The 23,898-nt window shown below is 40.9% G+C and overlaps 2 protein-coding genes across 6 annotated transcripts in view; both read right to left on the reverse strand.

Moving 5' to 3' along the window:
• Nucleotides 1–1,235: 1,235 nt before the first annotated feature.
• RABIF (RAB interacting factor) lies at nucleotides 1,236–3,404 on the reverse strand. The gene is made up of 2 exons (XM_061630334.1): nucleotides 3,197–3,404; nucleotides 1,236–2,167 (listed from the first exon to the last, which is right to left on the reverse strand). Exons 1-2 carry the CDS (start codon nucleotides 3,344–3,346, stop codon nucleotides 1,922–1,924), a joined length of 396 nt encoding a protein of 131 aa, XP_061486318.1. The 5' UTR covers nucleotides 3,347–3,404; the 3' UTR covers nucleotides 1,236–1,921.
• Nucleotides 3,405–3,656: 252 nt separating this feature from the next.
• The window catches only part of KLHL12 (kelch like family member 12), a 40,565-nt gene continuing 20,323 nt past the window's right edge, over nucleotides 3,657–23,898 (reverse strand). For all 5 annotated transcript variants that reach the window (XM_061631787.1, XM_061631784.1, XM_061631785.1 and 2 more), the window contains 10 exons: nucleotides 23,518–23,671; nucleotides 21,073–21,290; nucleotides 18,332–18,481; nucleotides 17,586–17,700; nucleotides 13,741–13,847; nucleotides 12,161–12,356; nucleotides 10,694–10,852; nucleotides 10,086–10,184; nucleotides 9,275–9,461; nucleotides 3,657–6,746 (listed from right to left, as the gene is read on the reverse strand). In XM_061631787.1, the coding sequence (XP_061487771.1) occupies nucleotides 6,620–6,746; nucleotides 9,275–9,461; nucleotides 10,086–10,184; nucleotides 10,694–10,852; nucleotides 12,161–12,356; nucleotides 13,741–13,847; nucleotides 17,586–17,700; nucleotides 18,332–18,481; nucleotides 21,073–21,290; nucleotides 23,518–23,671 (1,512 nt within the window). In that variant the 3' untranslated portion in view covers nucleotides 3,657–6,619. The remainder of the gene's footprint in view (nucleotides 6,747–9,274; nucleotides 9,462–10,085; nucleotides 10,185–10,693; nucleotides 10,853–12,160; nucleotides 12,357–13,740; nucleotides 13,848–17,585; nucleotides 17,701–18,331; nucleotides 18,482–21,072; nucleotides 21,291–23,517; nucleotides 23,672–23,898) is intronic.

The following is a 23,898-nucleotide window of genomic DNA, read 5'->3' on the forward strand; positions in this document are numbered from 1 at the left end:
AACACAAAACAGTGGTGCCCCCATGAGGTGGATGTTTGAAGTGGAAATGTCATCAGGCCTGTTCAACAATGGGATATTTTACTAAAGGAGGGCAAAGTTTGATGCCCAAGTAGACAGGGCAGGCCAAAATCTAATGGGCTTAAATTATAGGAGGGCAGATTTTGACTGATCGTTAGGAGAAATGTCTTGATGGTTGAAGAGCAGTTCAACAATAAAACCAATTACCTACAGGGGTAACGAACTAGTGGTCTTCAAGCGAGACTGGGGGTTATTTCGCTCTAGATTTTCTGCACAAAGCAAGGGGTTGAACTGTTTATTATTGTTATTAATAATAATAATGTCATTTGTTAATCACGCCATGTCCAGTGGTCTCGAGGCAACTTGCAACATGTTTTTTTAAAAAAAGATACAATGTAAAACAGATTTAAAACATACAATATAAAAAATTAAAACCCAAATAAAAAGGATTAAGGCAGCACAAAGGCCTGAGTGAAAAAGGTCTTTGCCTGGTGCCTAAAGACGAACAGAGAAGGCACCAGGCGTGCCTCCCTGAGGAGAGCATGCCACCACTGGAGTGCCACTACTGAAAAGGCCCATTCTTGTGTTGCCATCTTCTGAGCCTCCCACGAAGGGTACACAAAGAAGGGCTTCTGATGACGAGAGCAGGGACCAGGTTAGTTCATTTTAGAATCTACTCGCAAGATCAAGGGTAGCCAAAGTGGTGCCTTCCAGATATTGCTGGCCTCCCAACTCCCACCAGCCCCTGGTAAGATGATGAGAATTGCAGTCTGGCAACACTTGGAGGGCACCACATTGGCTTTCTCTGATCAAGAACCTTTGACCTAACAAGTGTTGGAGGACATTTCTCTTCACACAATCTTTCAGCAATGTTTTGTAGTTCTGATTTACAAATAGTTCCTCTGATCTGTGTTGCATGTTTCTATGTGTGTTAGTTTGTTTTATACATCATTGTTATTGGTCACAGTTCTCAATTCCACAAAATTGGCAAGATGTACATTTAATATATTTTGTTTTAACATCAGGATTTTTGTTTCCATTGAACTAGTGGGTTATTTTTGGCAGTGAAAGTGGTTAAAACCTGAAAAGGTCTATGCAGAGAAGTGGCAGTAAATCCAACTGCAGCAATCTTTCTTTATTCAGATTTGCTGTTTCCATTAGCCACGATTAATAGTCTCTGGCAACATTTTATAGAAAGATCACAACATACACATGGAAAAGCTTGATTTAAGTTTAATTAAATACAGTACAAATATTTGTAAAGGGTTATAGTCTCCAGTGACATTCTCTTCTTGCACGTTTATCATGACTTCTTTCCCTCCGCCTCTCAAAAGTATCATTTGATTTTCACACATTTAAAATGTTCTCTTGCAACCAAGACCTGGCTTTCAATAGTGTGTTATGCTTATGAAATGGAAACTGATAGTCATATAGCAGTCATGCCTGTAAACATTAAAGTCAAAAGTATGCACCTTTTGGTCCAAAAAGAAAACCATAAATCTGGATATGATACTGCCAAAAGGGAAAAAAGGCTAGTAGTCTTATTCCAGTTGCATTATATGCTCACAAAGAGTTCATTGTATCTCAATATTTTTCTTTCATTCAATAATTAAATAACATGAGCCATCGATGTGCATGGGAAGTCCTTTGTTTCAAATTACACCAATGTAATCAGTAAGGTATTAGACAGGAATAGGAGTCAGGGCTAGACTTAATGGGAAAAAGAGGTTCAAGGGAGTCGCAACTCACTTGACAAGCACTATAAGCAGATACTTCTCTTGATGCACCACGTTAGGGCATACTTCTTGAGCCATTTTCATGGCTACATGTTGGCAGAATATCTATAGCATGGCCTAACTAACTGATAGAAGGCTCATTGATCTTTTGGTCATCAGTCAACATGTCATTCATGGGACACACGGTCCAAGGCCACATAGAAACTCTTTTTGTCATCCAAGCAGTGCCAGCCAATAGGGCCAATTTCACAGTCTGCACAGATCAGGAACTTTATATTTCCAACATCCTTGGTGAAGCCGACATTTTCAAAAGAGAACATATCATCAACCAGCCAGTGGTCCTGTAGAACATCTCCATCCAAGTCACTGTTACCCACCAGCGCTGTCTTCTTCTTCATAGCAGGCAGGAAAAGCTGTCAAACAACAAAACAAGTAAGCCACTTACTTTTATTGTGAAAGCAGCAACATGACAGACACAGCTGGAGAAACTTACTAGGAGATAGATGGAGGAGCCCTGTATATTTCCCAAGCACGTAATGCTGTTTCTGTTCACTATTACTTTGAATACTTATCGGGGTGGTTAACTTGTGGCCCTCCAGTTGCTGTTGGACTACAAGCCCCATCTTCCCTGGCCATTAGCCATGCTGGCTGAGGCTGATGGTAATCAGAGCCAGGTAACACTGGTTAGCCACCTCTAGCTTACATGAACGTTTACACTGAACTGCCTAGCCACAAGATAAACCCTCCCCCGAGATTTTAGATTCAGGGCTGAATTTGAGACATGGCTCATCACCACAGTCTGCTTTTAATAACAGCATGCTTAGTAAGTATGCCTCTGAGCATCTGCCTTATTTTATTTATTTATTTAATTTAATTTATATACCGCCCGAAGCCTGAAGGCTCTCTGGGCGGTGTACATAAAAGGTAAAAGCAAGGACAATATATAAATACAATAAATACCATAACTCAAAAAACAACAACACACAAACAATACAAGAACCAAACAACATCCAGAATACAACGTAGTAATAAAATACTATAAAAATACACTTTAAAATGCCTGGGAGTATAAAAAGGTTTTCACCTGGCGCCGAAAAGATAGCAGCGTCGGCGCCAGGCGCGCCTCATCGGGGGGACCATTCCACAGTTCGGGAGCCACATTGTCTCCCCATTACAGAGCCACGAAGGCCAGGCATCGGATAAAGGGCTTCCAAAACAGAGATTCGGTCCTCCAAAGAAACACCTCTCATGTTCAAGATCATCACTACTATTATGTTCCTCCAATCCTTCAAGGAGTTCAAGAAGGCAAATACCCCCCCCCCCGCGCATCTGATGAAAGGAAGAGTCCTGGGAACCTCCCAGCTGCCCCTCCCTGGCCTGACGACCAGGTCCTGCAGCACACGGAGACTGGGCGGACAACAAACACCCCTCCTGCACCCTACCTCTCTGCGGGTGAAGGTAGCGGCTCCAGGCAGAAGCACACGGGAACCGCAGCGCTGGCACAGCACGGCCTTGCGATTCCGGCCCCGCACGCAGACCAGCTCCTCCGGTCCCGCCGTGGCTCCCTCCATTTCCGAAGCGGGCGCCGCCATAGCCACGCAGGCGCAAGAGAATAAAGGCGGGGCGACCCAGTGGGTGGGCGGGGGAATGGGTTAGAGTACCCCCCCTTTTTTGTTGGAGGTTATGTCATTTCTACCGGCGCGCTGCAGTAACTGCGCGCGTAAATTAGGCAGCGGTTATTGAGAGATGCAGACGAGACTGTCTCGTCGTCACCGCCCCTTGCTCCTCTTTTTGCAATCCTGCCGTTGCACCATATTTAAGAATTTACAATGATGATAAAACCGAACCGTACCCTCCTGCTAAGAAAACAAGCCGAAACGAACTGTAGGTACCAAAATTTCTCTAGAACGATGGCACCCCATAGATGTTGGCTGAATGAATCAGCTCAGTTGCGAAGCTAGTGAAAATCATGACCAAACTGCACTGTAGTTAACTGCGTCTTGGAAACTGCTAGCGCTATTGCAACGTCTGTATAGAAGTCAGGTTCCTCTGGTCACAAAGCTAATGAAGGTGGTACCCAACTGCATCTCCCACTTTGACTTTGTGGAGGCTGACTCTGAAGTTTGTTCCTGTCTGCCATCCATGAAATTACTGAAGGCAGGTTTAGGTCCCATGCAGGTGGGTAGGGAAGGGACAAGGTATATGTACCAAATCACTGCTGAGTCCTCAGAAAATAAGACATGCTAACATGCTTTTATTCAATTTTTTTCATTGTACCTACCAAACATTCCATTGCATGCATGAGTTTTCATCACACTGTCCAGGACACCACTGGCCTATTTTCTTTCCTGTCACACCTTCCATTACTACTTTTATTATTGTTAATTATTTTAACTATTACTATTTTTTAAAATTAAAAGTTCTGGCCCCACTGTCTTATATATTGAAAGCAGTATTGTACCACTTTAAATGATCATGGCTTCTCCCCCCAAAATCCTAGGATCTGTAGTTTGTGAAAAAGCTGAGAGTTGTTAGGAGAATCTCATTCCCCTCACAGAGTCACAGTTCCCTGGGAAGAGGTTGATTGTTAAATCACTCTGACAACTGTAGCTGTATGAGGGGAATAGGGACCTCCTAACAACTCTCAGCATCCTTAACAAACTCCAGTTCCAAGGATTCTTGAGTGGGGAGAACTATTACTATTCTAAATAGCACAATAGTGCTTTAAATGTATAGTGCAGATGGTGCCCAAGAGGAATACTGTGGTTACTGCAGTGGCCTACAAAAGGAATATACCTGGTTAAAATCCTCAAATCTCTACTATGGCAAGATGTTGCAGAGAAAATGGAAGGGCTCCAAAGAGTAAGAAACACACAGAAGTATTGCTTGGCAGCTGTTGCTTCTTTTCAGACCATGAACTGCATTATTTATTTCTCTCATTCAGAGCCTGCCTTGATAGATGGCTCCCGCCCTGAAATGAGCAATGGAGTCATACTGTAATGCAAGCAAGAGCACAAAGGGCGAACCAAGATATGCAAATGTTAAGAAAGCCAAAAATCTAATTTAGACACCACAGTAACAAAGATCTTTATACAAAATGATTTCTTAACACCCTCATTTTCTTAAGAAATAAGCTGTAAAAGGAAAGGAAACTCTGGGAGAAAAGCGGGCAAATGCAGACTTGCTAATACTTAGTAGGCAACTCTTCACAAGAAGCCTGCATAAAAGGTGTGCTTGACCAACACACATTTGGCTTTTTTAAATGGTCTGGCACATATAAAGGCACCCTACTTGGAGAGACCAAATGTTCACATGTACCAGAGATATTTTTATTAAAAAATACTTAAGAAATGAATCACAAACACTGATGTGATAGGACAGAACTTAAAAACTTAGTGTTTGAAAGTGCATCATTATCCCATGCTACCATATTCCCAAAGCAAGGAGTCAACATCACCCAGCAAATAAATACATTCACCCCTTGGCTCCTGATTGAGCTGTGACCCAGGAAGAGGCTCAGTAGGTTATGGGAGAGAACTCCAGGATCATGCTAAAAGTTTAGGGCATGTACATGAGGGATGGAGCTGCATTATCCATAGGCTCAGGTGTCCATTTCAGCAATGTGACATCAATGGACACATCTAGTACAAGCTGCATTACACACCAGAGGGTTATTAAAATAGTCAAGGAAGAGAAGAATCATAAATGTCACTAAAGAGTAGCCTTGAGGAATTGCTTTAGCACATGTGAAAGAGGATTATTTAAACCAGTTTTTGTAACTGAGTCTGGAAAGGTCAGCAGGTAAAACTACAATGCACTGGAAACATCTGAATGCTCTTACGGACATACAACTTCTCACGCTCCTACTTTGGTGCTAAAGTAGAAGCACAAGAAAATAAAAGCTGAGGCAAAGAAGCATTAAGAGAACCTGTGCTGACAGTGTTCATGCTGGAGGCCTGCACAAGGTATCAGGTTTCAGACCAGTGTGGATTGAGAAAAGGTGCTCAGCGATTTGTGGGGATAAGCTGCATTGCAAATACCCATCCAATCCCTCAGAAATGGCCTGGGCAGATGTACTCTTCAAAAAAGCACATGATACTGTTTCCCTCTAATCTTTACCCAAGAATACACTGCCAAGATTTGTTACTTCACTGCTCTGCTAACACCAGAAATGTTTAGCTTAGGAGGCAGATGTAAACAGGCTTTTGTTCACAAGTACTAGAACACCCCCCTCTCAAGAGAGAGAAAAATTGGTAACCAGCCTCTAGAAGAAAACATGAAATTCAGTATTTTCTTTCTGTCTGTGAAGATGGATGGCCAGATTGCTTAAACCAACACATCTGAGTCTTTCAGTTGCATGCATCAGCCTGTGTCTCAGGCTCTTCTCCTTAGCATCATCAGCAAGTCTGGCAGAACCTAAAAAAGCATCCAGAAAACACAGCGTGTCCATACAATGTTCACTACCAGTATGTCTGCACTGCAGCATATTTGGTACATGGAAATATTCAGGCACAAACCAACCCTTGGCCACCTGCTCAAACTTCCTTGTGTGTGCTGATGCTCTGAAGATGCAGCAGACCAGAAGGCATAAACATCTTTGCTGGTTTAGGCAACTCATTTTCACACAGGTATCGTAAATGAGCATGTAATTTCTCTGTTTTCAGTTCAAAGTGCCTTATGTTGGATTGTTGTTTTTAAAATGGAATCAGTAGCTTTGAAGATGAGCCTAAGGATGTGCAGCACAGACCAGATACCAATGGACACTGCATCCACAGCCACAAGAGCAATAACTGCAACTTATCCATGTTTTCTCTTATAGCCTATTTGTTCCATTGAAGTGCTCTCACAAGGTCTTTCCCCTAAAGTCATTTCTCTCGTAGCACACAAACGCCAGCATCACAACGTTGGGTCCCCAGTGATGTCACTACTTCCCAGCTATCAATGATAGGATCGTAGCACTCAATACTGCTCAGGAGCGAGTTCCCATCATACCTACATGTGACAGAAAATTACAGATGAAAACATATTGAAATCTGGAACTCTTAGAGGAAGGAGACATGGCATGATAATAGTTCAGGAGGGGTGGCAAACCCATCCGTTAAGTCATATGACAACAGAACTCCTGTATTTTTAAGAGGTCAGCACAAGGTAAAAACTTACCATGTGCATCTTATGTTACCACTAATCCACAATGTGGACCAATCCACGTTACGTTTTCATAGAAGGAAAGCTCACATCTGGAATGCCACGTATGTAAAAATACTTAAGTAGCCATTCTTGCATCTTTGTCCTTGAACATGTACCTCAGTGTACCAAAATGTGATCAAATCAGGAAAACTGAATGAAGCCTAATCCTTTGGGGCAAGACTCAATATTAACTGAAGTAACTGCATAAATAAAACTGTCTTTCCTGCTCTTTCCACTTTTGGGATGTGGGGCTGGAGTCCTATGGAATGAGGATCTTTGAGTAGCAAGCAGACTGACTGCAGCAATATGAATGCACAGGTGGTGTGTGGTATGGCAGTGTATGGCATAGATATGCTAAGTGTCTCCAGGGCACAAAAAGGACAATCCGAATTAATACTTAGCCAACCTTGAAACAGAAATGGGGTACACTGGAGAGGTTGGATAAGATGAATGCATTGCTTCTGACACATACTTCCAACAAATGTACGTGGATAACTTGAGAGGACTCAACTACAAAGGGGTGGAACAGAGTAAACTGGAAAGTCACTCTCAGAGTACCCCGACAGCTGAGTTACAAGAGAAAGGGCCTTTTCAGTAGTGTCCCCTTGTCTATAGAATATCCTCCCCAGACAGACTGACTTATTCTGCTTTCTTTTTCGCATCAGGCAAACCTTTTTTTATTTTCCCAATATTTTTAAATCTTCAGATTTTAAATTTTCCTGGTTTTGTTCTGTTTTAATGTTTTTTAAATTATACATAATTATGAGAACCTCCCATATAGATTATTGCAACATACTCATTATTTATTAGATCTCTACCCGCCCTTCACCATGAAGTCCTTGGGTGGGTTATAACAATTTAGAAATATTAAAATCAGTTAAAACAAATGACAGTCAAGAGAATATTGTAGTTCCTAAAATCTTGGGTGTCAAAGACTAGGGTAAAAAAGTGCATCTTCAGCACACAACAAAAACTACACACTGAAGGTGCCAGAAGCACCTCTGTGGGAAATTCCTCAGCTTTGGGACTGCCTCTCCCAGGCCACCATCTCCTTAACTTCTGAGGCAGGTGGAACTACCAAGAGGGTCTCCTCTGCTGATGTTAACACCTGAGAGGATCTGTAGGGAAGGAGGTGATCTTGTAGACATTTGGAGCAACCCTTGGAAATGGTCTGGAAGCTGCAGCTGGGTGTTGATGGGAGCTGCCAGAGGAGCACATCACTCCAGTTCTGAGAGCGCTGCATTGACTGCAAGAGAGCTAAGCCCAATTTTATATTTTATTTATTTATTTAAGAAAGGTATATACTGCCTTTGCAGAAGGACAGAGGGTGATGTTGGTACTAGTACACAAAATCCTAAATGTCTTGGATGGAAGTTCTTGAAGGAGTGCATTTCTTGGTATGCCCCATCCTGTAGTTTACAATCGGGTGGGGGGTGGGGGGAAGAGAAGAGGCCCTTCTCAGAGTACCACGCTGGCAAGGAGGATAAGAATGCATGAGAGGGTTTTCTTTGTGATGGCACCCCACCTTGGGAATGCCCTGCTGGGGGAGGGGAAAATTAGGGAGCCCCCTTCCCTGGTCATGTTCAAGAGGAATCTGAAGACATTTGTCTAGGCCTTGGAACACGTAGGTGTGTTTAGGCACTGGAGTCTGTTATGACTGTCATTTTAATTATTGTATATGGGATAATGCAGTTTTTTGGGGAGGAAGGATAGGATATAATAAATTTAACTAATGTGCAATTTAGTGCTCCTTTCATAATGTTGTTGTTCATTTTGTGATTTTATTTTGTTTTAATATCGTCCAGGGAGAAGCTTTGGGGAATTTTTAATTTAGAAAAAAAGATGAGTACAAGGAGGAGGGAACATGATAGAGGCGTATCAAATTATGCATTGTGTGGAGAAAGTGGGTAGAGAGAAGTTTCCTCATATTCTTACTTAATCCTAGAATCTAGAGCCACTCAACTGAGTTGAATGTTGGACAGGCAAAAGGAAGAATTCACTTGGACAAGTTAGAGTAAGGAGCACCAATTTGGATGGCTTTACAAGGGGGTGAGACAAACCTATCAGTGCCTACTAGTCATAATGGTTGTGTACTACCTCCAATATTGGGGGTGGTATGCCTCCATATATCAGTTTTTGGGGAGCGCAAGAGTGCTGTTGTACTCAGGTCCTGCTTGCAGGATTCCCATGGGCATCTGGGATGCTGCATTTGATAGGCCTTTGGTCTAGCAGGTACTGGGCATCTAATACACTTATACAAATTTATAGATAAATTGTCTCACGTATGCTAGGGCTTCCAGGTCTTTCTGAGTGGAGAAGCCTGGACCCCTTACCCTGCTATGGCATAAAGCCTTCCTCTCAGGACTGTTGCACCCACGTAACAGCGGGGGGTTGTCATGCTGGTCACTGTTGTCCAAGAGTCTGTGCGAATGTTATATGCTTCTACAGAGGAGAGATGAGCTGTCCCATCAAACCCTCCAACCACATAAATATGATCATTCAGCAAGGCTACTCCAGCTCCTGGAAAGAAAAAAATATAGAATGTAACACCAAGATAAGAAATTAGGCATATTTACAAGTGATGAGAGATCGTGCCTCTTGCCTACTGTAAATGAACAAACCCTTAGGTGGGTGAAGTTATAATGCCTGCCTGTCTTTAGTTGTCACAGGTTACCACTGCTAAGGTGACAGAGAAAAGTTCTTCCCTGGACTTTATCGAGTTGGCATGATGCCAGTGTTGCTTAAATATATTCAAGAAAAGTAGAGAGAGTTGGGGGATCCTCTGGAGCAGAGTTTGGGAGCACAGCAGGAAGAAGGAGAAGTCTCATGAAACTCCATGCAGTGTTGGATACAATCCAGTGCTGGGAAGAGAGGGTTGATTACTAGTGGCCTTGGCAAATTCTGGATTGCTTGAAAACTTCAGGAACTCTGCTTTTTTGGAGTAGGGCTGCATGAAGAAGCAAGAAAAAAATTATTTTGCTAAACAGAGGGTCTCTATTAAACCACTATTAATGCAACATAAAGATGGCTGACAGGATCACTGCAACTGTACTATAACAATTTATTAATGCTGGTCAAATACATGCTAGAAATCAGGTTTACATATTTCAATCCACATCTCCCCACCCTGATGAGAACTCTCACCTGAGCGCTTGGTGGCCATTGGAGTGACATTTGTCCAATGCCCAGTGTGGGGGTCATACCGCTCCACAGAATTTAAGATGTTGAGGCCATCATAACCACCTAAAAACACAGAGGAACAAATGATTTTTATTAGTTTTATTTAGAGACCAAAGGCTCAGGATGGGCAGAACCCACAAATTAGAAGAATCCTAAATGGCTTAGAATCTGCTTCAGGCAGAAGGAAAAGGGCTGAGCCACAAAGGAGTTGGAATAAAAAGACAAGACATTTACAACTTTATTGACAAACATTAAAAATGTAAATAATAGGCCTAATCTTTTTCCACCTCCCTTCAAATAATTTGGATAGACATCTCTATAAAAATGATTTTGAAATACTGGGGACACAAGCCCAGCACAAAGTAAAGCTGTGAAGTTTTTTACACTACTGTAAGCAAAATTCAGTCTTTGCTCCATTTCTATTTTTATACAGGCTACTCTCAAGATACTGGAATTCACTTGCAAATTTTCTGAGACTTGCAAGATCACCTTCTAGTTACAAACATCTTGCACAGTCTTTTCACCAGTACACGACTAGCACAAACAATTCATGAGACACATAAGTTACCTACCAAGACAATAGATAACGTTATTAGCGACCACCAGCCCTGCTCCTTCTCGAGCTGTCTGCATATCTCCCAACATACTCCACTGATCAATGTTGGGATCATATCTTTCCATACTGGTGTGGCGCCGGCTTCCATCAAAACCTCCAGAAACATAGATCATATCTGCAACACAATATCTATTTATTAACTGGAATGAGGCATTTAATTAACAAGGATTTCTTTTGTCATGATTATCTTTCTTTATTAAAGTATTTATATTTTGCCATTCCACTATTTTTAAAGTGTCTAAGGACGCTTATATGACACCAAATATACCAATTCAAAAATAATAAAAATCAGAATAAAACCAAATTCCAACTCAATGGTCTGCTTTGCTTTTATGTCCTCATTCATAGCCAGTAACTACGTTCTCATCCCATTCAGCCACTCCATCTCTGGCCAACTTAATCAGCCAGAAAGGACAAGAATTGAACACACAGGTGGTTGGCCTCATTACCAAGGATTCTGTCAACAGTTTAGGTTGACATATTAGTATCCATAACAGACAAGCAGCCAAAGGGTATGCAACCAAAGGACATGTAAAGTTTCTGTAATCGATTTGGAATCAAAAGTTGGACCAGATGTGAACAATGTTATCTCTGAAGCATCTTACAAATTGGTTACCAAGGGCTCCGCCATATCACTTTGAAAACCAAGATGTGAAAACCCTCTCACCATTCAGAAAAGCTCTTACGGCTGACTCTATGTGGAGGCAGTGGTAGAAGAAAAATAAGAATCCTTTGCTACAAACACCGCCACAGAGTAAAACAGGCTCCAGTCAATGCTCATTCCGTTTCCTCTGCCTTTGCTCTCGCTGTTGTTCCTGTCATTTCATTGTTCCCAGCTCCCCAGAAAATCAGGGAGCTGAACAGTTTCAGACATGTGGGAGAAAACACCCAAGAACCACCATATCAATCAACTGGGCCATTTCCTCATTCCAGAGATTCAACAGAACCACCAGCCACCTCCTTATGATCTTTGACGTATAATACCTACATAAATCCACTTCTCCATTGTACCATATTGCTTTGCTGCTGCTTTTATTGTAGCATTTCATTGCAGTAGTTCACTATTTCACTGTGGTCTAGATTAAATTAATAATAATAATGCTTGGGATCTTAGGGTGAAGGACAGGTAATAAATTAAAACAAATTATTGTTTTTGTTCAATCAGCCAATTGAAACTAATCACAGAATTTAAAATTGGTATTTTTATCTCCCCCCCCCCAAAAAAAATCAATATAGTAAATATTGTTTACAGCAATGCTTATTGGTAGAGCTTGGAAAAGTTACTTTTTTGAACTGCAACTCCCATCAGCCCAATCCAGTGGCCATGCTGGCTGGGGCTGATGGGAGTTGTAGTTCAAAAAAAGTAACTTTTCCAAGCTCTGGTATTGGTAGGAAAATGATAATATGTTAAACAAATATGTACCTCCTAGGGTAGTGGCCCCTGCTAGGCCCCGTCGAACATTCATGGGAGCCACAGAGTACCAGATGCTGTCTTCATCAGATGTATAATCCAAGCATTCCACAGAACTGAGACGAGAACGGCCATCATAACCACCTATTACATATATCCGATCATGCAAGGAAACTGTGGCAACATAGCGTCTTTTACGGCTGATGCTCTATGCATGTTGAGGAAGAAAAAAATGGAACCAATACACTTTGATATCTCCAAATATGATTGGCACCTGTAATTTCCTAGTGATGCCATACGGAAGAGAGAGAGTGCTATCAATATAGACAAGGTGATGCACCAATGTGGCAGGGCTTATAATTTCTATGTATCCTGCGATTTACAACAATATATTCAATTTTGTATGCTCACATCTTCAGTATACAGCACACTTTTGAGTTTCCCTGCATGAGACCAAAAGGGCTTCAAGAGAATACAGTGAATATCCAAAGCTTTTAACACAAAGAAGGAAACAGCTCACTACAAGCTCATGTAGAAAACATTAATTTGACTTTTAGATCACAAGAGGTCTTTCCAATATGGATACTATTTATACAGATACAATGCTTTCATGGGTTCAAATAGTTTCACATGCATTCTCTGGATAATCTTTACATCAGTCCTATAAAGGAAAGACTAGTGTAATCTCAGTATTTATTTACATTTCTGTGCCACCTTTCCTCTCAAAGGAGCTCAGAATGGCAATTATAGATTGGGGGGGGGAGTGTGGCTTGTCTAAGACTACCCAGTGAATTCATGTAAGAATTGAGATTTGAACAGGGAGACTTCCTGACTTACAGTTCATTTTCTGAATTATTCCAGCATGTGTGCATGATTATGTTGCCGCCCATATATATACTCAGCAAGAAGTCACCATCCAATTTCCTGCAGTGAGCACAGGTGGACAGAGAGCCATGTACCATTGTGCACAAATGATGCTGTACAGCAGAGATGGCTAACCTTTTTTTGACCCAAGGTTGGCTAACTGCATGCCACTTACACACACATCAGGTGCACGCATACAGACACCCATCCCCTTGGCCGAGAGGAGATATTTAAACATCTCTCAGCCCAGTGCTGTATAGGGGAGAAGAGGTGCCTGATTTTGCTGGAGGGTGGGGCAAGATGAGTCACCTGAAGTGGCTTGCAACCCAATCTGGCCCATGGGTACACCAAACTGGGACTGCCAATATTATTAATTAATTAATTCAATTTCTATTCCACCCTTCTTCTCAAAAGTAGCCAATTTTCCTATTTTCAATTGCAAACATATGTCCCCTGCCCTCCATGGAGGAAAAGCAATCTGAGAGGAAAAACAGAGGACAGGGAGACGGCCAAACACTCCCCTCCCCCGCTGCTTCTCTGCTTTAAATCTTTTGCTCCCGAAGATTCTTTGCTTTGTTAAAAAAGGTGCTGAGGCAGTTACATGCATTAGCTAGTAACTGCAGCTAGCCCCTGAGTAAGCATATTCAGGCTGGTCAAACATAAACTATTAAAAGTATGTGCCTGGCATGTAATTACAGTAAAAAATAACAAAGCAGAGAGTTACATACTGGTAAGAAACTCCACTCTTGTGTCTTCGGGTCATATTTCTCCACCACATCAATAGGTGACTGCTGACTTCCAAAGCCCCCAATTACTAAGAGAACCTCATTGGCACCTGAATGAAAATGGACCACTGCAACATTAATACCCTAAAATACATATTTTTACATTCCTTACTGGCATGCAGATGCTCCAGTTAATCTGACGTAGCTGATCTAGAATTGTAGAGCTGAGTGACACACTAGTCCAGCCTTGAAAGTAGGTGCACAAACACTACTGCCATTTTTTTTTATTTTTGAAAGTCTGCTAAGGAGCTCGTGGACTGCATTTCCATGCTGACCACAGAGGAGAGGAAGTCCAGCCTCTGGTTAGCATGGAAATGTAGGCTATTAACCTCTTTACAGGCTACTAAACATTGCCTTCTACCACACAGACTGGTGAAGGAAATACAGAGTGATTCATTCCCTCACTGCATTTCTGTGATGGTTGTGGAGGAAGTCTTTCCTCCATCTGAAGCTAGCATGGAAACCAAGTGGAGTGATAGGGGAGGATGCAGCAATCCGTTCCTCCTCAGCACTCTCACCTACATGGAATTCCTGGTTGTCTATGGCTACCAGCCAAGCTGTTAAATACAAGGCTGCAGTAGCCTGAAGCCACTCTTGACAGACTGTCCAATCTTTTAAAAACCTCCAGCAGGAGATACCCATTTTCCTAAACAATTTCTTCATTGTATTTATTTATTTTTATTTATTTACAGAATTTATTAGTTGCCCATCTGGCTGGCTGTCCAGCCACTCTGGGCGACGTACAACATAGGCATATAATACCTAGACACTGAAAATCTAAAAACAATGAAGATAAAATGTAGCCCACTCCAAAAGCCTGCCTGAAGAGCCAGGTCTTCAGGACCCGGCGGAAACTCATCATAGAAGGGGCATGGCGGAGATCATTTGGGAGGGAGTTCCACAGGGTGGGGGCCACAATTGAAAAAGCCCTCTCTCTAGTCATCACCAGTTTGGCTGTTTTGACTGATGGGATGGAGAGAAGTGGTATGGGGCCAGTAGTCTTAGTAGGTGTCCCCCCTTAAATTCTGCCTGAAACTGTACTGCTTCCATTTAAAACACAGCGCACAATTTGGCAAATAATTAAGTTTAAGCATTTGTCCAATTTATTTCAATAGGATTTAAGCGCTGGAGTGTGCCTTTTTTCCCCTTCCATGACTGTGAGGAGTAGTTAATCCTTTTTTAACAACAGCCTTTCAGATTTCTGAAGATTGTTATTTTGCCCACTAACCTCTTCAAGGCTAAAAATTCAGTTGTGGTTTAATGCAAAACTGAAGGGTAATATTAAGTTCTCATGTCTCTAAATCCAGGCTAAATAATTCTCGCCCCTTTTCAGTCCACCACCACCACGCTGATGACTCATGTTTAGCTTGTGCCATATAATCTTCATCTCTCTCTCGACAACCTTATGGACCATTTTGCAGCTGTGCACTTGGGCTTTGTTTCCTATGTTCTATATTTGCCCTTGGTGAGGACATTTGATTGTTTCCAGTTAATTACTCCAAGCAGGAGGATAACAATGAAGCTTCAAGATGTTTTAGGATGTAGTGGCAACTTGACATGCCACACAGGCAGTCCTTTTGCTCACTTTCCAGAACATCCTCAGCATGTTGTCTTTTTAAAAATGTTTTACATTTCTCCAAGCATCATCAAGACAGTTGGTCATTAGCAAATTTAATGAGAATTTTCTTATTTATACAGCACCTAAGAATAATTAGAAAATGTATGACAGTCAGGCAAAGGCTTGAGTTCCTGGAAATTAACACTGAAATATAACATCCTTTTACAGCTCTGTTTCGTTCTTCCCCCAATCCACCTTCATTGTGCAATGCTTCAGTTAAGATAGTAATACTAAAACAACACAGCTGCACTAGTATTTTTGTAGGCTCATTTATCATATATTGAGATTCTCTCTTGTTTGGAACATGTTAAGCCTATTTATCATTTATACCAGGCTTATAAGATGCAATTTATCTGGTTGTCTTTCATGATTAAAAACAGCTTCCAGGAAAGCAGGCAGGCGAGTATTAACACATGTCATTCTCTTTTAGGTCACATACTACCCACAGACATGTATGGGCAGATAGGCACATTTTTGTGAGGTAAAACATTTTGCAGAAATATTTGCAAGGCTAATATGCAAGGCTATAGCTAACCCACCCATCCATGCACAGAAAATAATCCCAGCAGTTACAAGATCTAGCTGAAAATTTCCTGTTTACTGAGCATTATTTATAAACAGTATATGCCGGACTGGAGGTATGTAAATGAATGTGTTGGCTAAGGGCACCTTTCAGCTACTTTTACCTCACAAAAAGTTTATTTGCGGCAGTACAACAGACGTGTGAAGATGCTTCCTGAGTCTTTGTGCCATACCACTGTCGTCTGAGCCTTGGTACACACCAGTGTGGGTTTATAAGGCCCATGTGAAGTGGCCGAGCACCCTCTCCTCTGTCACAGGGGATGGTCTAAAGGCGCATGAGGCTACCTTGCTGAAGTAAAGCAGGCCTCAGGTTAGTCAGTGCCCCATACCACTTGAATGCCACCTTGGGTTCCATGACAGAAGAAAGGCAGCATATAAATGTAATAAAAAGAAAAATCCTCCCTACAAATCATATACTGTGTAAGTTAGGTACTCCATACTGCTGCCTATTCATAAATGTCCCATTCACACAATTTTTCTCCTGTCTTTTGAGGGGAAGAAATTGCACAAGATAGAAACTAGCACTGTAAATCCAAGTACATACAAGTTCTGCATCAAAGTGTGAGACTGTATTGCTTTTCCATCGTGTGAAGGTTTGGTAAACTGTGTGAACCAGGTTTAAATGCTAGCTTAAGACTGCAACTTGATTACCAAAGCATTCTTCCCATTTGTGTTTGTAGTTAAAGCTGTTTCACTTGGCTGTTTCTGTGAACTTTGCAGACCACTGCTTGGATTTAATACAGTAACTTCAAAACTTCAGTTGCTCAAGAAGTCATGTAAAGACCTATTTTTGCCCCAGGCTTTCCCTGACGCATAAGACTGAACCCTGTTATTACTGAATTACTGTTTTTATAATAATGGGCAGTATCTAACTAAGCAGTTCTGCTAGTGCAAGCACTCTGGGCTGCACAGCAGAACTTCCCCTCCCTCTCCTCTCCCCATGCCTCTCCCTACACCCCCCCTAAATCTGTTGCGGCTTTCTCCCCAACCCTCCAGAGTACATTAGGGGGCTTGCAGGGAGAGGAGAGGGAGGGGAAGTTCCATTTTTTTATTATGGTGTTTTTATTTGGTATGTTGCTTAGAGATTTTTAAATATTAAGTGGTTTAGAAAGGTTTTAAAATGAATAAGTAACTGATCCTTTCGACATTCTAAAAGACTGTATGGAAGCCCCAGTTGTTTGCCTGTTCACCCTTTCTGGAGCAGGAGACTTTATCATATTTTCACACATCATGCTTGGAGTCTACATAACTGCTTGTTTCTATGGCTCTAACTCAGGAGTCCTTACAGGACAGAAAATCTGCCACTTAAAACAACCATGCCCCAAAGTTTCAGACTCCTAACCCTGCATGGAACACAGGATATATAACTTCACCCAACAATTCTCACCCATGTTAGAGACATAGTTCTGGCTGATCTCTACCCTTTCTTCTACCAAGTCTCCAAATAGGTTGTGCCAGTACTACATAAAGTAATTATTCCATTAAATATTTTAAGCCTGCCAAATAACAGAAGCTATTAAACACAGGAATAGAACATCACTATTTCTTAATACCACACCATTTTCATATGCATTCCTTAGACGCTTACCCAAACGTGCTCTGGTTCTAGGACCTTGCATTTGACTCCGAAGCTCAGGCCTTAGATGAAACTTCTTCGCTTCATCTACAAGGTCTCTGCATTGTAAACTACATCGAATAAAAGGCTGGGGAAGACATATGGGCATTATACATTTTTAACACTTTACACAAGTTTTACAGTTCTTCAAAATAATCCTATAGCTAGCAGTACATTGAAAATAGAGTTGGACGTTGTGAATACTGCAAAAAAAAAAGTGATACAAATACATTCTCACTCATATCTAATACTACATGTGTAGTAGAGTGAGAATTGAATGTGTGATGTTCTACACTTATTAATACTGATATTATTTTGTTATATTTAATCTTATCTGTATAGCTAGGGCCTGTGGCTAAAACAACTAAAGATTGAGGGGTCTTTTTTGACAAGGATAGGGGAGGTGATTAAAAACGTTCAACTCATGTGGTACAGTCTACCCTAACAGTCTTAGGTTAGAAGACCATTTGTTTAACTGCAGAGATGCATGTTCAACTGACTGGCCTCATGTATTTTTTCAAATTCATATACAGTGAAACAGACAGGATTAAGATTATTCTTGAGATCCATTTGCATGCATATTAATCTGTGTTCCCACATTCTAACATGTATATATGAAAGGATCAGCAGTAAGATTTCACAATTCTATTATGAGTGAGATCTTAGATACAGCAGTTGTAGTATCAGACCAATTCCATTAATAGGGCAGTTAGCCATACCTCAGTGTCTATGACATCGGTAATGTAGCGCGGGGTGAGTAGTGGCATGCGCACATACTGCAGAAGCTCTGGCAGGGATGCTTCTCGTTCCTTCTTTGAGTGCTTCACCCAATTAATAACTGCCTCAAAGACAGGCTCTTCAGAATCTACCTATAAGAAAAGGCATGGCATTAGTCAGTCTTTTGCAAAACAGATGGCTATGACTCTGGAGGAAAGACTACTTTAGGGGCCAATCACATATTGTGCTTCTAGTGTGGGAAAGCTGCATTTGCACTGACAAATTATGATGGTTGTGAAGGAAAGATCCTCCTCGCAAAGCAAGTACAAACAGAGCTCTAAAATGGAAAACTGTAATATTGTGTTACTATCACAAACACCTATTGTGTAATGTCCTTGCTGTGGTATGAGTGAAGACCAGTGACACAATCCTCACCATGACTATGCAGTTTTGGCTCTTTTAAAAAAGATTCCTTTAAGCTGTCTCCTAAAGGGGAAATGCTTCCCTGCTGTAGACCACTGAAAAGTGTAATTGGTCTTCTATCACTGCTATGATCAACCAGTTCAAGATTTTTTTCTTTTAAAGAACATTTTCTTTAAAGAAAGTGCAGTCCCCTCTTGCATCAGAGTACACAAACAGGGCTTTGTTCATAAGGCAAGAATCTTCCACTATATTAACCTAGGCAAACACGTAAACAAGATAGGGCTAACATGAATGTAGTGCAAAGAGGTTTCTCCCTCATGATTAAAAAAAGGATGATCATCTGTACAGACCCAGATGTGCTTAGCAATGGCAGTTTTTATACGATGCAGCAGTGTCTATGAAATGCTTCTAAAGCCTTTAAAATAAATAGGAAGATAGCCCTTCTCATTTTAACCATTTTCAACAACTTTCACAACTTTTAAATCGCTCATTTACAATGATTTTGTAGCACAAACATAAATATTTATTCATAACTCATAAGGGCACTAGCTAACTGTTTTTTTAACAATCCTTTATCTCAAAAGTCCTATTCAGACATTCAGGGCCTATTCAACTAAACCTTTGTACTAGCAGAAGCTAGTACAAGTATTCCTGCTACCGTAATGGGACTTCCCCCCTCTCCTCTCCTCATGCCCCCCCAATTTGTTCCAGAAGGTTGGGAGAAACACCAGAACAGCACATCGGGTTGGAGAGGGGAGACTGTTCCGACAGGCAAGCAGAAATCCCTGCGCTGATGGAATGATCTCCTTAGCAATGCACTGAATACAACCCTCAGAATCTTGGTTAAAAACACAAGATGGGGTGAGTGGGTACAAGGGCATTAGCTCTGCCCCCCACCCTTGTCACCCTCTGAGAGTTCAAGGGCTGCAGTTTGCAACAGGAAGCCTCTTGTACTTGTAGAGATGCTTTTTATGTTCATGAGTACAGGAGCTTTTCCTGCTGCCAAGTTACCTTTGAACTTGCAGGAGAAGATGGGGTTGAGGGGCAGAACTAGCACCCTCATGCCCACTCTCTCCCCACCACCCATGACGTCTTTGTTTAAATCAAGATTCTGAATGCCCACATAAGGCTAAAGATCTATCAAATGGGTTAATCGCATTCACCAACTATTCAGAAAATCACATTCTCTTCCAAACAACCAGGAAAACTCAACAATTATTCTACCTGACCCTTTTAAAAACAAATCTCCATGTCTCTTCCCATTAAAAAAAAACTCAGCCACAGAATTTTAAAACAAATTAACTTTCTTTACTATAGTTACAGCTTTTCTTTTCAAGACATTTCCAGGTATCATATTCATTTGGAATGCTGCTATGTACTGCAACATCAAGAAATTACAGAACTTCTTCCATGAATTACTGCTAGTTTTAACACCGTGCTTTGAATTGGACAAAATATTGGGACAGGTTTTGAATTTAGCTTTTACATACTTGAAGCCCACCTACTATCACCACTGTGTTTCTTGATGACTGGTCAATTCAGAGGTAAAAGAGCCCTTATCAAAACCCATCTAATTCTACCAACTGTTTTAGTTCTTGCTTACCATTGAGTGCCTATTATTTTTCTTAAGGACTTCCTGTGCCTTTCATTCCTGGAGAAGCAAGTCACAGCTCCTCTTGAGAGTTGTACATCTTTAGTAATCAAGGCAGACTTACAAAGAGTCCTTGGAAGGCTCAACAAAGAGCTATATATGTCACATCAGGTGTACTCTACTCCCTATACCTTTTTCTGCCCTGAATTCTGAGTTTGAGGCATGCATCCTCTCTAGCCCTTTTTCGTCACAGTTCTGTGTTTTGTCATTACTTTTTAAACAGATATCGGTAACGTTAAGAGCCAGAAACTTGCTTTTCTTTTGAAATAAAAGTTGGGATTCTAGAATTCATACAAGCTCTTTCAAGTGTTCATGGATTGTAAATTGCTAACCTCCAATATACATAGAGAGGTCAGTTTCATAGTATTTCACTACAGTAAGGCCCCACTTTTCAGCGGCCTGCTTTTCAGCATTCCGCTAATACGGCGGCTTTCAATTAGAGTAAGGCCCCACTCATACGGTGCTTGTTCCGCGTTTACAGCATTTTTCAGGCGGGTGCCATTTTATTGACGGAGTTCCGCTTTTCGGCAGGTTTCACTTTTAGGCGAGGGTCTGAAATGTAACCGGCCGTATGAGTAGGGCCCTACTGTATTTAATTCCTAGGTTGTGTTTGAGTCCAGTGTCACATGCCAGAACTGAATAGCATTGCTTTGGACAATAATCTTTTACCTGAATTTCATCACATTTGATTAGCTTTTCTACTTCTTCTTGATTTAGGAGGATAAACTCTTCATGTTGAACTACATCTGGGAAGTGCTTCTGGCTGAAAACCTCTGCTGCCTGCATTAAGTCAACACAATTGTGTGTTTCAGCAAAATCTCGGATCCCCAAGCAGTTGGAAGGATCTAGTTGGCTTTCCAGGAACTCACAGCAAGCCTGCTTCACCCCTGTGAGAAATGAAATGATTATTTGGACTTCATATGGCTAAACTATTGCTCTGAAAAGTATTTCAGAGAACTAAAATCGGCTCTTCAAGTGAGAAAATTAACTGCAAAACGAAAAACCCATTAGCTTTTCTAATGAAGAACAATTTTGGTAAATAAAAGGCCATCTTTTTATCTTGACTAGCCTGCCATTTGCATGTGTGGTTAGCATTTGTTTTTTGTCTGTAATAAATTCTAAAAACAGTGTGACATTAGTAAAGCACACTCTTTTTTAACTTTGTTGTTGTTGTGTGCCTTCAAGTCGATTTCTACTTATGGCAAGCCTATGAATCAACAACCTCCAATAGCATCTGTTATAAACCACCCTGTTCAGATCTTGTAAGTTCAGGTCTGTGGCTTCCTTTATGAAATCAATCTATCTCTTGTTTGGCCTTCCCCTTTTTCTACTCCCTTCTGTTTCCCCCAGCATTATTGTCTTTCTAGTGAATCATGTCTTCTCATTATGTGTCCCATCTATGATAACCTCAGTTTCATCATTTCAGCTTCTAGTGATAGTTCTGGTTTAATTTGTCCTAACATCCAATTATTTGTCTTTTTCACGATCCATGGTACCTGCAAAGCTCTTCTCCAACACCACATTTCAAATGAGTGGATTTTTCTCTTATCCACTTTTTTCACTGTCCAACTTTTACATTCATGCATAGAGATCAGGAATACCATGGTCTGAATGATCCTGACTTTAGTGTTCAGTGATACATCTTTGCATTTGAGGACCTTTTCTAGTTTGCTCATAGCTGCCTTCCCCATTCCCAGCCTTCTTCCGATTTCTTGACTATTGTCTCCATTTTGGTTAATGACTGTACCAAGGTATTGATAATCCTTGACAAGTTCAATTCCTCATTGTCAACTTTAAAGTTACATAAATCTTCTGTTGTCTTTACTTTAGTCTTCCTGATGTTCAGCTGTAGTCCTGCTTTTGTGCTTTCCTCTTTAACTTTCATCAGCATCCAATTTAACTATTTGCTTTTTAATCAATATTGAAAAATATTATCTTTTCTATGATTTCACAAAGGCATAAATATATTATAACCCATAAAATGCCCCCAAACTAAAAACTGACAGCAGTTTTAGTATTTTATCCTCTCATCTGTTCTCTGAGTTACCTGAGCTCTGGAGAAAGTTGTTCAATATATGCACATAATTTCAAGTTAAAAACAGGGAGATTCTCAGAAAGACAGGTTGTAAGAAAGTTGGTAAAAGTAGGTATCTTACTATGATGTAATGTGGATTTCAATCTGATGATTTTGTATTTAATGTTGCATGTGTAATTTTTTCTACATTGCCTTACAATGTGCCATTAAAGGCAGTTTATAAATTTCAGTTTATATATAAAAAAGGGTGCACTAGAGGACAATACTCATTGGTTGGCCAACTATAAAGTCCCTGGATGGGGAATGAAACCACAGAGAGAGATGACTGTACTTCACCTGCATCATCAGATGATGCATGTTGTACTGTGCCTTGACAAACCACCCAGAAATGCAGTGTTATCTCATTGTGTAGCCAGAAGCCACAGATGACAACCTTCCACACAGTTGCAGGGACCACTACAGCACTGGTTACATGAATTCAATGTGATATTATGTATCTACTTGCATATGAGTGGGAAAGTATATGCAATGTATATGCGTGAGTTAGGATAAGGAGAAATGTTTGGGATCCTTTTCTTCATTTGGGCAAGATTTCTACTTTTAAAAAGGAAGCTTTCTTGACTTTTATATTATTCTTGGCTTTCCCGATTTACCAAGCTACTCGTCTGGTGAATCCTTGAACACCTTCTGCCTGCTGAGAGCAAGGTTCAATCAAGGCCTTTCTCAGGATCCTATCCCATTGTAAGTATCGTCCATGGATATATGCCATGGGGCATTCCAAGTCACCTCACTGTAGTGGTCAACTCTCAGTTATATCACCCAAGTTGTCAACTCACTCAATTGAAAAGAAGTTCACCTAAGCCAAAATGTTTTTGTTCATGTGGGCTTTGGACAAGGTTAGGTTCATGTACTGGAAGCAGCTAGTTTGTTTTATTGTAGTTTACGTATACTGTTTTCATTTGTGCTTTTAAGATTCTGTTCACTCTTTGTGCTTAACTATGTAGATACAAAATGGGCAATGGGTCAAGGACTCCATAAAGCTCTCTACCCCAATCTACACAGTGTGTTTTTGCCATTACCTTTCAGCTGAAGAAGACAGGCTGCTGGAAGCAACTCTTGAACATTTTCCACAGTCACATGAACAGTCTCTGTGTATACAAAATCCAGCAATATTTCCATAGTTGAAGCAGTTAGCCCTTGGATATCCACATACGGTTTATCCTTCTCTGAAAGCTGCAAATTATAAACAAGGAAAACAGTTTTTATTCATTTTATTTTTGTTTTATGGTGTGTCTTACTATAAATCTTTCTCCTGTCTGGCAAAGGGTTCTTTTAAACATGTCCAGGTAAGCAATGAAAGTTGACACCAGCTGTGGTTTAGTTAACTATAAGATATACTTCAGCACTTCATAGATTTGATTCTACAGAGCAGATAATACTTTATCACTCAGCTACGGGGA

The sequence above is a fragment of the Rhineura floridana genome, chromosome 6 (assembly GCF_030035675.1).
Source record: "Rhineura floridana isolate rRhiFlo1 chromosome 6, rRhiFlo1.hap2, whole genome shotgun sequence".
In the NCBI taxonomy this organism is placed as follows: Eukaryota; Metazoa; Chordata; class Lepidosauria; order Squamata; family Rhineuridae; genus Rhineura; species Rhineura floridana.

Excerpts from the sequence above, each read along its gene's own strand:
- RABIF (XM_061630334.1), bottom strand. The coding sequence starts at position 3,346 with ATGGCGGCGCCCGCTTCGGAAATGGAGGGAGCCACGGCGGGACCGGAG. Across the intron at positions 2,168-3,196 it reads CTACCTTCACCCGCAGAGAG|CTTTTCCTGCCTGCTATGAA; the intron begins GTAGGGTGCAGG and ends GTTGTTTGACAG.